The 14913-nt window shown below is 42.7% G+C and overlaps 1 protein-coding gene across 3 annotated transcripts in view; it reads left to right on the top strand.

Moving 5' to 3' along the window:
- Positions 1-14913, top strand: part of SEC24D (SEC24 homolog D, COPII component) — a 59458-nt gene that overhangs the window by 42158 nt on the left and 2387 nt on the right. For all 3 annotated transcript variants that reach the window (XM_028743003.2, XM_028743005.2, XM_028743004.2), the window contains exons 14-22: positions 964-1080; positions 2333-2503; positions 3340-3436; positions 4382-4527; positions 6359-6497; positions 7099-7217; positions 10528-10707; positions 12519-12710; positions 14649-14738. In XM_028743003.2, the coding sequence (XP_028598836.2) occupies positions 964-1080; positions 2333-2503; positions 3340-3436; positions 4382-4527; positions 6359-6497; positions 7099-7217; positions 10528-10707; positions 12519-12710; positions 14649-14738 (1251 nt within the window). The remainder of the gene's footprint in view (positions 1-963; positions 1081-2332; positions 2504-3339; positions 3437-4381; positions 4528-6358; positions 6498-7098; positions 7218-10527; positions 10708-12518; positions 12711-14648; positions 14739-14913) is intronic.

Genomic DNA, 14913 nt, shown 5'->3' with positions numbered 1-14913 from the left:
ACCTTCTGGTATTCGCTTTCATCCTCAAGTCATCCTTTAATCCCTAGATTATTGAGTTTGGGGAGTGTTCCTATCACAGGTGTCTTTTGAAGCTGATTCACTGCTTTTTTAGACTAGATCAACAGACCGCTTGAATAGCACAGTGCAGCAGTCCAAGAGCATCGTACAAACACATGCCCGCCTACCTCCGCCCTGGTCTAGTCCTGAAGTCACTCACGTAGGAATAGCAAAACAGAAAGCTGCACAGGCTACAGTATTGTGTACTCTGCCAAGGTAGGCATGCACCAGAGTGCAGCATCAGAGGATCCATGACCATTCCAGCCCAAGCTGTATCCTGTACTGAACCCACAGCACCCTTCCCTAATTGCATTGCCAATTTGTTGGTCATGGTCTTAATATAGCAAGAATGGTATCATTCTTCCTCTTGCATTTGAGCCTCATGAGCAGGTTAGCGCTGGCACACACCTGCGCTTGGAATCTGGCATATTGTTTCCATCCCCCTAAGTATAATGCGCTTGTTTTGGTTGATCCCTAAAGGTCAGTCCAAGAACTACATGTTCTGGAGTAGGGCCCAGTTTGATTACGCATTGCAAGTGGACAATTTATTGATTTTTCTAGTGCACTGAAATGTGTTTTTAATTCGTTTTGTGCCATTTAATAATTCCTGGCATACTGTTAGCATGAACTGCCCATAGCACTAGTTTTCTCATTTATATGTGTATATTAGCACTGATATATTGAGGTGTTTGTGTTAGATTATTTGTGGTTATTTAAAATTCTGAACTTCCCAGTTATTTTTTTTCAAGTTGTCACCAAAAGTTCAAACTCTAAACAAATGCACTATGTAGTTTCCAGAACAGTTTATGCTGGCATTTGAGACTCAGCTAAAATTGTATGGAGATCTGGCTCAAATATTTATAATGCCAGCTTGAAAAAAGGTCATTTCTTGTGTCTTTGCAACAGGCAGCAGAGTGTGCTGGAAAGCTGTTTATCTTCCATTCTTCCCTGCCGACTGCAGAAGCACCAGGGAAGCTGAAAAGCAGAGATGATAGAAAATTGGTCAATACAGAAAAAGAAAAGGTATTTCAGTGTTGGTTTGTTTTTTTGTATGCAACTTAGTACAAAAATATATGTTACTCTCAATGGGTAACGTGAAGCTATAGATCTGTTTTTTACTTCAATTAATTTCGGATTCAGGCGGATTGTTATTGGGAATGCAGTGTTCCGGGAAAAGGAGATTTTCCCTTCGTTCCTTAGCTGCTGTCAGGACTAAAATAGCATCACCCTGAATCACTACAAGAGTCATAAAAAAAGTTCCAATTGGTGCCCATGGGAACCTTTTTAAAAAACTTCTCTACCTGTGCTGGGGACTACACTGATTTTAGCTCTTTTTGCGGCTGGAGGCGTGGAGATAACACTTTACTTATTCTTCATTTTACCATAAGAGCCCAAACTACATGTACAGTGTGAAGGTATGCGATCAGGATTGGAGGTTTATTAAGCATAGCATGTAGTTTGGCTCTTATGGTAAAATGATTACTAAGTAAAGTGTTATCCTTAGTAGACATTTAATATAGCAACAATCATATCTCTAAACTGAATATCAGTTTTTGTTAATCATCTTTCCCACCCAGGAATTCTTTTGGTGATTCTTGTCATTGTTTAAGGAATGCATCACAGGGTGCCTTTATACTAAACATTTATTGCATAAGTTACTGCTGGCATTTTCCTTGAGTTTTGCTGTTAACTATTGCATTTAATGTATTGGGTTTATTTAAACTGATTCTTTCTATTGTTAAACAGATCATGTAGTAATCATGTTTAAATGATTACTACTAATGAAATAGTATATTTGTAATTAATGTAAACAACCCTGGGAAGATAAGTCTTTGAAAATGGGTTAGAAATATGTGAGATAAAGTAAAATAAAATATGCATTTGCCCTTGAAGTTGACATGCTATGTTAACATTAGCAGCCTCATACGCAGTGCTGCTTGGGTATTCTAAGAAACCAAAAAAATGGTGCCATTTTGAAAGCTTCTTTATACATCTTGATTCAAAACTCCATACAAACATAAACTAAAATGGGCTCCTTTGATCTCTGTAACCACCATGCAAAATTTAGCTACAATATCTTAAGAGGTTTCCAAATGCATGGTGAACAAACAACTCTATGAAATATATCGTATATGGGTACAGTAGACCTTTTAAATGTTTTCGCTGTGTTTGCTTTCCTATTTTTTCTGCTAATTCATATTGAATTATGTCAGGTTGTTCTCATGAATGGTGTTTTGTTTGTGTATTGCTCAGTACTTGCCTTTAAACTCTCCAGACACTGTTTCAACCCCAGACAAATATTTATGAGACCCTGGCCAGAGACTGTGTCGCTAGTGGCTGCTGCGTGGATCTGTTCCTTTTCCCAAACCAGTATGTTGATGTAGCCTCCATGGGCCTTGTAACAATGCACACTGGAGGAACTCTGTACAAATACAACAATTTTCAGGTAAATGTCAGAAGGTTCTCTTTCTGTCCACTTGGATGCATGGAATTTGATGTGCATAATATGCTGCTGTTTCACCTGAAATGAAATAGTAAGGATCTAATGATGTCCTCTCATGGACTGAATGTAGATTTGGAGATAAGTCACAGCGTGTCTAGATTAGAGACTTACTGTTGTATCCAGAATTTGTGAAAAAGCATTGCTTATTTAAACAATATGAACTAGAGCAGAGCTGATACTGCAACTCTAATCTTAAAAGGTAAGTGCTGAGGGGAAAGTGCAAATGCATGCTAATCTTCTACTGAACTAAGTTCTTGCAAACCCCTGAATCTTTTTAATGAAATATTTGCTACTCTACATCAGTGTTAAAAATAAAGCCATTGGCACAACATTGAAGCAGTGAATGTGGTTAAAAGCAAGCTCTGTCTTGATCAAGGAAAACAGTTTCTGAGAAAAGAATTTCAGATCACTAGCTTTAAAATGTATGCTTGCTCCAGTTATTAATTTAGAAAACAGGCATTTCGTTTGTTAAACATCCATTATTGATGGATTCATTTGAAAGATGTGGGCTTTCGTTACTAGTATTATGTCTGAGAAGTTAACAAGCAGGTTGAGCTTTTTATATATATAAAAAGTCTGCTGGAACATTGGTGAGTCTGAGAGCCCTATGAAAGTTTTTTCACTGTACCCCTTATTAAAAGGAAAGTTGAATACCACTGAATTTCTTAAGAGCCTGCAAATTCTGTTCAAGTCCTGGAACAACTTTCAGCATGTTGCTGCCATCCAGTGGCAGGTCTACAATTTGCTTAAGCGATCTCTCCTTTTATGTTTTCATTTAGGTCCATTCTGACAGCCCCCAATTTCTGAATGATCTCAGGAAGAGTATAGAAAAAAGGATGGGATTTGATGCTATCATGAGGGTTCGTACTAGCACAGGTAACCACTAGAAATTACTCTACTCTACTCAGTTCAGTTCTCCAATCCCTTCAACAGTTAGTCAACATTTTGTAGTCATTAAGCATACTCATTCCTCAGTCAGCTGTTTTTTGGGGTTCCCTCTACATTCCTCCCACTTTTTTGTACCTCGGGGTTCCCTTAAGGTTTCTGATAGGTCCCTGATGCTGGTGCTGTTGTAACTGCATAATCGACTGCCTGAACCAGAGATAGAGAGGGAAGGTTTTTTTCTGGCCCAATTACTATTCGGCTTTCTTAGCTGCAATTCCCCACACTTTTAGTGGAACAGTCTTAGTGTGGCATTGGGAATCCAGCAAAAGCAGAGGAACAGGGTTAGGTCATATGTAAACATGTGAACAAGCCATGCATGCTTTCCAAATGAGAAACTGCCAGTGTCCCAGGATTTAATAAGTCTTTGGATGCCATAGTTCAGAATAAATTAGCAACTGCTGGCAGCTTCCCAAATCTAGTAGTCATGGATAATCTGGACTGATGTTATGGTTGGCCCCATTCATCTCTAGCAATAGTGTGTTTCTGAAGGTCAATTAACACATTGCTTCTTGAGTTGAAAATACCATCACACGGTGATTTAATCTTTTTGTCAGATTCATTTTAACATTTCGTATGAATGTTCTGCAGCATAGTGTCATGGCATTCATCGCACAAGGGCAAAGGGTTGAGAACTAACATAATAAATACCAACTGTTGCCACACAGAGCAATTTTCGAGTGAAATGTTAGCCATGTGAAACTGACAAGATAACAAAAATCTGTGGTTGCCCTTCCACATCAAGTAACTTGCACATCAGTCCTGAGGATAGAGGGAGGGCAGAGGAGGAATGCCACCTCTGACAGTCTTTCAGCTCTGGTGCTGATGCTGCTGATAGCCGGCAGTCCATACATGAGATTATTTTGCAATCTGCTCTAGGTTTCAGGGCTACAGACTTTTTGGGAGCTGTTTACATGAACAACACCACGGATGTCGAAATGGCAGCAGTAGATTGCGACAAAGCAGTGACAGTGGAGTTCAAGCATGATGACAAGTTGAATGAAGACAATGGAGCTTTAATCCAGGTAACAAGTTACCCTATATTTCGCTCTATAAGACGCACCAGACCATAAGACACACCTAGTTTTTGGAGGAGGAAAAAGAGAAAAAAAATATTCTGAATCCCAGAAGCCAGAACAGCAAGAGGGATCACTGCGCAGCGAGAGCAGAGATCCCTCTTGCTGTTCTGGCTTCTGGGATAGCTGTGCAGCCTGCATTCTCTCCATAAGAAGCACACACATTTCCCCTTACTTTTTAGGAGGGAAAAAGTGCATCTTATAGAGTGAAAAATACAGTATATAGGTTCATGTGCTTGGTCTGTTCAGGGTCTCTCTCTGTGATTGATAAATGTGTACAGCATTCCAGACATTTCCCCCTAAAGTAAGTCTTGTGTTATAAGAGTTTTCCAGCATTCCAGACACTGATATTTTCCCACCAGGGAAATAAGATCCTTTTGCCATGGTTATTGCAAATGTGGAATGGGAAGACACCATCTTGTTCTTTGCCTCAGGCAGCAAAATGGGTCCTTTCCTTTCTCCATCATCTGAGCTAGCAACTATCCTGAGGGCACTGAATAAAAGGAAATATCCACAAAGATGAAGCAGCAACTGTAAGGAAACCTTGCTCTTCTAGTGAGAAATAGGTTTGAATCTGGATGGAAGCTCCTCCCAGCATAAGCATAACATTACACAGATTCATCTTTCTGTTCATGAGAGGGTCAATTTATTCCAAGGATGGTTTCTACACCATAAGAAAAACAATGCTGGAAGAAGGAAAGCAGGCAGTTGGGTCACTTGTCACTAGCAACATCAAGCATCCATGGTTATCCATGACACCTGCAAAGCCACATTCTGCATTCCATCTTGGACTTCCACATTGGCAATGGGATAGTGACCTCCCAGACATTTGAGGGCAGCTGGCTAGCTTTGGGTTGTACAGGGGAAACAGAGGACTGCTGAATAGTCCCCCAGCACCTGCCACCTGAAGTAGCTGCCTCACTATGCCTAATGGTAGGACCAGCCCTGAAGGCACTCTCCCTTACTGATCATATTGGCAAGCACGATCCAGTGCTCCTCTCATAGCAGGATGAGAGGACAGAATTGCAAGGAGATGTGTGGATTGTTATTAGAACAGAATGGATGCAAATCTGCTGCAATGAAACTACAGCAGTTTTGCTTCCCAGTGTCCTATTACAGAGAATTGAAAAGCTGAGTATTCCACACCCCCCCCCAGCTTTTCTGCCTCAAAGGAGTTGATGCAGCAATTCTTTAAAACCTAGACATGCTATAAACTTCCACATGAGGTGAAGACTTTTTATTTTGTCATGACTGCTTCCTCTCTCTCTCTCTTTTTTGGTGCAGGTTGCAAATCTAGTTCTCAAAATGACCTAAACCCTTTACTTTTAGTACAGTTAGTCATCCGTCTTGAAATATAGTCCATGAGTCAACCACAAATCCTTGTTGTAAATGTGGTACAATAAAATATAATGAGCCTTGGCAAGGATGAAGGCGTTCCTTAGGAAAACACCTCTCTGCCCTAGGCCCTTGTATATCAAAGGGAAATGGAGGGTGTCTGTCTTGGTACCACAAGAAGAGCTGAATCAGAACCATATGGTTCTGGTTTTAGCACCTGAGGCTCCCTTTAAGATGGGATAGAATATCACCAGGTTTTTTTTTGGGGGGGGGGTGTCACAAGACCCACTGTAGTTGTGATTGAAATTTTTTATACTGTTTTTAATGCGGTATTTCACATAGTTGTGACCGGCCCTGGGACCTTGTAATAAATATATTAATACCAAAAGTAAGAGATGAAATTACGGTTTCTGAAAAATGAATTTCACTTTTATGTTAATTGCAGTGTGCCGTTCTCTACACATCGATGAGTGGTCAAAGACGACTGCGTGTACATAATATTGGCCTTAACTGCAGCTCCCAGTTAGCTGAGGTCTACAAGAGCTGTGAGACCGATGCGCTTATAAATTTCTTTGTTAAAACAGGTAAGCTTTGGATGTATGCTTTGGGAAGGGAAATTTGAGGGTGGCTATGGAGCCTAACTTCTTGAGTGATGCCAAATATTATAAATCAGAGTTGGCACCTCAGAGACACATTAACTTATTGGATGCATGAATAAAATGTTGCATGTAGCTGGTCATCCTCCTAAGTCAACTTCTTATGTATTTGCTAGGTTCTTACGCAAATCACAATCTCATAGTTTAATTCCACAAATTGTAAGTAACACAAGAATATTGGCATATTTAGGTCACATCCAAGGGGCATGCTGAGGATAGATTATAAGCCATGTTGTGTCTTGGATGTATGATAGAAACCCATTCTGAGTACTGTTTTCACTTTCATATGATTCACATTTTAAACCAAGAAAATGGGCAGGTGCAATTTATTGGACTTGGATCTGCTTTAAAAAGGTCTGAAATGTGTTTTTAAGAAGTTGATCAAATAAAACTCTGGTTAGTAGTTGACTTCTTCTTAATTCAGTAAATAAAATAAAAAGATGTTACTTTACTCAGCCATCTGTGAAAAGGTGGAATGGAGGAGCGAAAGAAACAACTTGAGTTTCATTTCACTTTCATACCATTATAGCTTACAAAGCCATTATCAGCCAGCCATTGAAGACTGTCCGTGAGATCCTGGTGAACCAGACAGCTCGCATGTTGGCATGCTACAGAAAGAACTGTGCTAGCCCATCTGCAGTGAGCCAGGTATTTTATATTTTCAGCTCCAAATCTTTGAGTTTTGTGCAATGTTGGCTGTTGGGGTTTAGCTCTGAAATCCCAGTTTTGAGCATGGGAGTTTGACAGAAAGCTGTACCTTCTAAGGAAATATTGGCCCTCCATGATTTTTAGTATACAGTTTTGATTTCCACCACGTCATCTAACGAGTTTTCCCATTGCAGCCTAGATTGTAAGGCCAACAGATGGCAACTCCCCCCCCCCCCCCGCAAAAAAAAAAAATTCCCATGCCAGTGTAAATGCCAGTACTGCTCCTTCATAAGTAAGTGTGGAACCCTTTCTCACTCGGTTACTTTTTTAGCACTGGGGGTTAAGCATGATGTAATGAAGAATGCAAAAATATCACTTTGCTCATTGCCTAATTAATCACATTTTTCACCAGTTGCATCATCACCTTAAAACCATGGGAGGTAAGCACCACCTGCTGTCTTGGCACAAAAAACACCAAAGCAAAACTTTGACAAAATTAATTCCCTCTCATGGACTTTTCCAGCCAAAGATATTTTCAGCTTTAATTATCATTTTCATGACCAGTATTGCCCCCAGGTTGTTCTAGGCAAATCTTTATTTTTGTGTTATGTGTATCCACTGTATATAAAAGAAAAGGGCAAGGTACCGTATTTTTCGCTCTATAACACGCACCAGACCATAACACGCACACAGTTTTTAGAGGAGGAAAACAAGAAAAAAAATATTCTAAATGAAACAGTGGATGTATGATTTTTGTGGTTCATGCTGTGGCCACAGACATGTGATCTGACAGTGAGTTTGGAGTAGCCCAATGCAAAAATCCTGAGGATCCATGTGGATCCATGCTTTGTAACCACGTTTTTGCACCACTGTGACCCTAGGCAACAGTGGGTGCGTGATTTTTTTGGTGCAGGCTGTAGCCATGGACATGCTATGTTATCTGATGGTGAATTTGGGGTGACCCAGTGCAAAGATCCTGTGGATCCATGCTTATAAAAGTCCCTATTAAGGAAAAAACAGACAGGATATACGAAGTATGATTTCTTTTTTATTTACGGTATTTCTTTTTTGGCCACCTCTGTCACTGCAACCTTTGCTCTGTGCTTGCACACTTTTGGGCAATAGGGCATGTAACACACTTTTTTTCATCTGCCAATATGTAGAAAATCAATTTTAATGTCCCTATATAAAATGCCTAGTGAAGCAGAAGGGTATTACATCAGCCACTGTATTAAGGCTAAACGTTTGAAGAACAGCTCTCTGGGGGGGGGGCTAAATTCCATTTTCAATCAATTGTTATTGTGGCAGCAATTATCAGTGTATAGCGCACAATGAGGAAATGAACTTTAAAAAATATATATAAAAAACATTCTCACGTTATACTTCTTCAAAGAAGAGTATTAGGCTTTTAATGAAGGGGAGAGGAGAGATGCTGTAATCCTCCTGGCTCAGGAGATTCTGATTTACCTGCCGCGTTAGAAAGTATAGATTAAGATATTTGATATACAGCATATAAATCCAGAGATTTCCATGTCTCACTCTGCAATCCAGCCTGCTGTTACTTACGAGCAGGGAAGCAGGGTTTCTCTTCCAAACAAGCATACTGTCTCCCTCCAGCAGTACATTGCTTGGAGAAGATGTAATTTGGAGGGGGCCTGGGGGCAGGGCTCTCTGCTTTTGGAAAAGAAATGAGAAACCTACCATTGTAAAGCAATGGTCCCCTCCACCAAACCCAAGCCAGCCCCCCCCTCTCTCTCTCCCCCACTTGCGTGTTTTTCGGCTGCCTGCGAGTCCCTAGAGCACGGAGAGGAGGAGGTGGTGGGCTGGAGCCTGCACGGAAGGACTCGATCATTTCCTTAACCCTCTGCTTGCCAGGAGGGCAGGGGATTCCCTGCTCTTTGTTGAGTTTGAGCAAACGCAGCAACAGAAGCGGGTGGGCAGTAAGACCCTGAGGCAGAATGCAGGAAAGCAACAGCTTCCGCCTTCCCTCTTCCCTCCGCCCGCCCGCCCAATCTTATTTTTGCCTGATTTTTGCCTATTTTGCCCCTTCGCTCCGGAGAGTCAGCTCCAGGGACCACACATTCGCTCAATAACACGCACAGACATTTCACCTTACTTTTTAGGAGAAAAAATATGCGTGTTATAGAGCGAAATTTACGGTATGTGGTGAATTTTTGGTGCAGTTTCCACTGGATATTGTGTCACATCACAAATAGCTTTCCTGCTTAATCATGTACTTACTTTATATGTTTACCACAAAATCAGCCCTTACATCACCTAGAATGTGAACAGTCGAGGCAATTTTCAGCTACAGGCACCCCCTGATTTGTGCAGGGGTTGTATTCTGGGTCATCATGGGCGGCAGCAGAGTGTGCACAAGTCTGCTCTGCTCCATTATACCCCGGGTTGCCGCGATGCGCGCATGTGCGGTTGTGCACATATCAAATGCATGTAAACAGCGGCGTAGCTAGCTGCTTGGGTGCCTGGGGTGGTGCACCCTGAACCCAGGAGCAGGCCACCCATGGGGCAGGGTGAGCCGGGGCAGGACTCACTGCAGGGCTTCCAAGGAGTCTGCCCGCTGCCTCCCCATCAACTGTAGGGTGAAAGAACAAAGAGTAAAGGTGCTCCCAAGTAAGTTTTATACCCACTCCCCTCCCCCTGAGTCACTTTGTTGTCTTGCAACCCGATCTTGTGACCACTTTGCTTTCTGTGCTGCCACCTTATCAGCTCATTGTGACTTTGGGCTGGGCGGATGTAGGCTTTCCAGTGAGAGTCTATTAACTCTCTCTCTTCCAGTTCTTCACCTCCTAGCTGTTCACCACCCAGTTCTTCCCAACTTTTGTCTTCTGAAATATGCCCCTCTGCAAACCACTGTTCCAAATCTATACTGTCCCACTGCTCCTGGGAAGATTCAGGATCCTGATCAGGAGCAGAGAGAGGGGGAGGCTCCCACCATTCCTCATCTGTGCAGCCCTCCTCAGCACGGTCCCTGATACGCTGCCATTTCAGGCAGTGCAGAGCCTGCAGGCGCCTGAGCCACTGTGTCACTCCTAGGAGAGACGTGTGGCTGCAGGCCCCATGGTAAGTGCTGCTCCCCCCACTGTTGTGGCACCCAGTGCGCCCCGTCCCCCCATGTAAATCAGTCATTGCTTGTATGTGAAAATAGTGACTGAACAAACAATAAATGTCAGCCTTTGGTTTGTTTCCTTTGGCACATGTCTGGAGAAATGCTCATTTAAAAACTAAACATTCAATGCTGAATAAACAAATGGTGCAGTAGTTTGACTTTACCTACTTTCTTGTCTTCCAGCTTATCCTTCCGGATGCAATGAAGGTGCTCCCAGTCTACATGAACTGTCTCCTGAAAAGCTGCGTGCTGATAGGCAAACCCGAGATTCCCACGGATGAAAGAACTTTTCACCGACAACTGGTCATGTCAATGGACGTTGCTGGCACCCAACTTCTGTTCTATCCACAGCTTCTGCCAATTGTAAGTTGTTGAGAGAGGAGCGGTACAACAGCAGGTATCAGGGCTGGCGCCATCACGGACATCCTCTGGGAAGTGCTAGGGTGCTGGGAAGGCCTTACTCCATCACCTGACTGCTGATTTTGCTACCAGACAGTGACCACCACCTTGAAGCCACCCAGAGGAACAGAGTTCCATGCTCACACACCAAAATGGACAGCATAATTTTACATACACCAGCCCAAATAAGGCTGGTAACTCAGAGCAGGCATACAGGCCCAGCCCTCTGCTGGGTGGGTGGACAGACTGCCTGCCTGTTTGCCCACAGCAGCAGCCCAGTAGCAGAGCTGAGCCAACAGCTAGGCATATCCCACTGGACTTGAGTTGCCATCACCACCATTTTTAGCTACACCACTGGTAGAGCCAGTGTAAGTAAGACATTGATTGGTTCTGGTGAGTGCATGTGCACAGACCTGAACACTGTACCCAAAACCACTTTCTTGCAACCTCCCCCAACACACACCTCTGAGGGCAGATGAGTGGCCCACAGCAGTTGCAGGAGGCAGCCTGGAAACATCAGACTCTGGAAATGGGCATTGAGGGCAGTTTACTCAGAGCCACGCAAAAGGAGGAGTTGCTCTTGGTAGGTACGTTTTCATTTGTTGTTTAGTCGTTTAGTCGTGTCCGACTCTTCGTGACCCCATGGACCAGAGCACGCCAGGCACCTCTGTCCTCCACTACCTCCCGCAGTTTGGTCAAACTCATGCTGGTAACCTCGAAAACACTATCCAACCACCTCGTCCTCTGTCGCCCCCTTCTCCTTGTGCCCTCCATCTTTCCCAGCATCAGTGTCTTCTCCAGGGAGTCTTCTCATGAGGTGGCCAGAGTACTGGAGCCTCAGCTTCACGATCTGTCCTTCCAGTGAGCACTCAGGGCTGATTTCCTTAAGAATGGATGCGTTTGATCTTCTTGCAGTCCATGGGACTCTCAAGAGTCTTCTCCAGCACCATAATTCAAAAGCATCAATTCTTCGGCGATCAGCCTTCTTTATGGTCCAGCTCTCACTTCCATACATCACGTTTTCATACATGAGTCCAATAGGAAACATTTTTGTGCCCCTTAATGTCCATCTTTGAGCCCCTTATTCCACCTGCCTATTTCTGTACTTCCAATAACTTTGTACCATTCTGGTGATGCCAGTATAGTAATACCACAACCCACTGTTGTGGCAATGTGACAAACCCTGGTCATTCCTCAACCCGGGAACATGGGAAACAGCCTTGCACCAAGTGGACTATGGATCTATCTAGCTCAATATTGTCTGCAATGACTGGCAGTGACTTCCAGAGTTTTAAGATGGGTCTTCTTCAACCCTATCCAGAGATGCTGGAGATTGAATCCGGAATCATCTGCATGGAAAAGGTTTCCCTGTCTTTCCCAACTGGTTGCAGAACTACTTGCAAGGCTGCAATACTGAAACATTGGGATGTTCTGTAGCCACTTCTTTTGCAATCTGTCCTGAACTCATATGTGCTGATATATTTGCTTTATATAGTCAGAAAATGACCCCATAATAAAAGGATTGAATTTAGTCTATCCAGTGTTACTGGGGGCAAGTGGAAGGAGATGTCAGTTCAACAGCCTACAGTTGGTGTGGCAGATGGAAAATAAAATTGTTTAGGTTCAAAAAATATTTGGAAAGGTGCATGATAAGCAACTAGAACAGCTTTCTACCATTTTATTCATCTAGCAACAATATTTGCACTATTTACTTGCAGTGAACATACTGTAAAGAAAAGGACTATGTGCTAAACAATCTAACATTATCATTACAGCACTCTATGGATGTAAAAAGCGACGTGTTCCCCTCTGCTGTTCGCTGCTCTGAAGAACGTCTGTCTGAAGGAGGACTATTCTTGCTGGCAAATGGGGTACACATGTTCTTGTGGCTGGGAGTCAGTGCCCCACCAGAGCTTATCCAGGGGATATTTAATGTGCCCTCCTTTGCACATGTCAGCACAGAGGCGGTGAGTACACATGGTGGTGTAAGATGGGGGTGGGGAGAGGTGTTGCATGCTTGCCTTGAAATGCAATCTCCAGCTTTAACTTCTATTTAATGATAAAATGTCCACTGGCAAGTACCTACACCTTTAAGATCATCACACACACACCCCTTACTAGTTAAGGGGGCTGAAAGTACAAACACTCTGCCAGTTCACAAGCAGGCAGTGGTAAAGAACCAGGGGTGGGTTTCTGCAGCTGAAGGCTATTCTAGATGAAAGGAAAATACTAAGTTTCTCAGTACGAATATTAACACCCCTCCTCATCTGCTCAGGATAATGGCTACCCAGCTGTTGTTCTCTGGCTGCATTAGAACCTCACCCCAGCAGAGTAACATGTGGGTCAGCGTTCTTTAATTCAAGGGAAGCCCAACCCTTTACAGTTTAAAGAGCTGTAGTATAAATTGGATGTGCAAACAGATTTTCTTTCTGTCCTACCCCCAGCCCATTCATAGGGCTTGAAATGTTCCAAATTTAAACACACACACACACACACACACACACACACACACACACACAGCAATTCTGCACACCTCCAGAGACTTCAGTATACAGTGGTACCTTGGGTTACAGACGCTTCAGGTTACAGACTCCACTAACCCAGAAATAGTACCTCGGGTTAAGAACTTTGCTTCAGGATGAGAACAGAAATTATGTGGCGACAGTGCAGCAGAAGCGGGAGGCCCCATTAGCTAAAGTGGTACCTCAGGTTAAGAACAGTTTCAGGTTAAGAACAGACCTCCAGAATGAATTAAGTTCTTAACCTGAGGTACCACTGTACCTGAAGGAGCATCTCCATCCCTGTCATTCAGCCGGGACACTGAGGTCCAGCTCCGAGGGCCTTCTTGTGGTTCCCCCACTGCAAGAAGTGAGGTTACAGGGAAGCAGGCAGAGGGCCTTCTCGGTCATGGTGCCCGCCCTGTGGAACGCCCTCCCATCAGATGTCAAGGAAATAAACAACTATCTGACTTTTAGAAGACATCTGAAGGCAGCCCTGTTTAGGGAAGTTTTTTATGTCTGATGTTTTATTGCTTTATCATCATCATCATCATCATCATCAATTCTGTTGGGAGCCACCCAGAGTGGCTAGGGAAACCAAACCAGATGGGTGGGAATGAATGAATGAGTTAAACATTATTGAAATCCTCTTTAAAACTCTAGTACTTTCTGTGACTTGGGAAAGGAAATAAGTCAACATAATATGGGAAGCAGAAAGGAAACACGCAAGATGCTATATGCAATTGAAAAGCAAAATGTCATTTATAGAAGAAAATCAAAATTCGCATGGTGTTAAGTTGCAGCGGTAGCCCCAATTTATGGGTATTGTTGTGGTGCATGTATTTAACTGGGTTTTCATGTTACAGAGAGCTAAGTTGCAGCTGTTGGCATAGCAGCCTATATCAAATTTCTTTGCTTTATGTAATATCTAAGTTGCAACTTAATATGGGTGATTAAGACCCATATTAAGAGAATGGATTTAACACTTTATTCCTTCTATGGTCCCAGTCTGGACCACATGCACATACACCCCACTGCTATTTGCTCCAGAAGAAAGTTACAATTGACACCAAATACTAGCCACATACTGTAGAAGATCTGGATTGGGAATATGGGTGGGGGCAAAGGTTTTAATCCCCTACTACCCCAGAATCTGGAAAAGAAAATGAGGCTGGCCACAGGAAGTAATCAGGGCTGCTTCCTGCAACAAATACAATGTCCAAACCCATGAACAATTGTAATCAAAATAAATCCACAGTTGCAAATAATAGTAATCCAGATTAAAATCCAATGCAATTTGGTCACACCCTAGAAACCTCCCATCTCCCACAATATGCAAATAAGCCCGTCTTTTGACCCAAATAAATTCTTTTATACATTAATTTTCTGTGCGTTTTTATCATGCAGACACTTCTTCCTGAAGTGGACAATCCCTACTCTAAGAAACTGAGATCAATGATTGATCATCTGCAGAGCAAAACACCTTATTCCATGAAGGTAACAGATTAAATTTCCCTTGTAATGCTATTTTTAGAATGCTTGCTGAACTGTGCAGTTTTGACATGGGGATAGCAAACAGAACTTCATTCAAACCTTTTCTGCTTTGTGTTCATTGAAGTTTGTTGAAAGGTGCAACAGACTCAAGGCAGTATTTTTGAATTCTTAACACCTG

The sequence above is a fragment of the Podarcis muralis genome, chromosome 9 (genome assembly GCF_964188315.1).
Source record: "Podarcis muralis chromosome 9, rPodMur119.hap1.1, whole genome shotgun sequence".
Lineage (NCBI taxonomy): Eukaryota > Metazoa > Chordata > Lepidosauria > Squamata > Lacertidae > Podarcis > Podarcis muralis.
The sequence above is the reverse complement of the archived record's forward strand: the minus strand, read 5'-3'. Positions and strand labels throughout refer to the sequence as shown.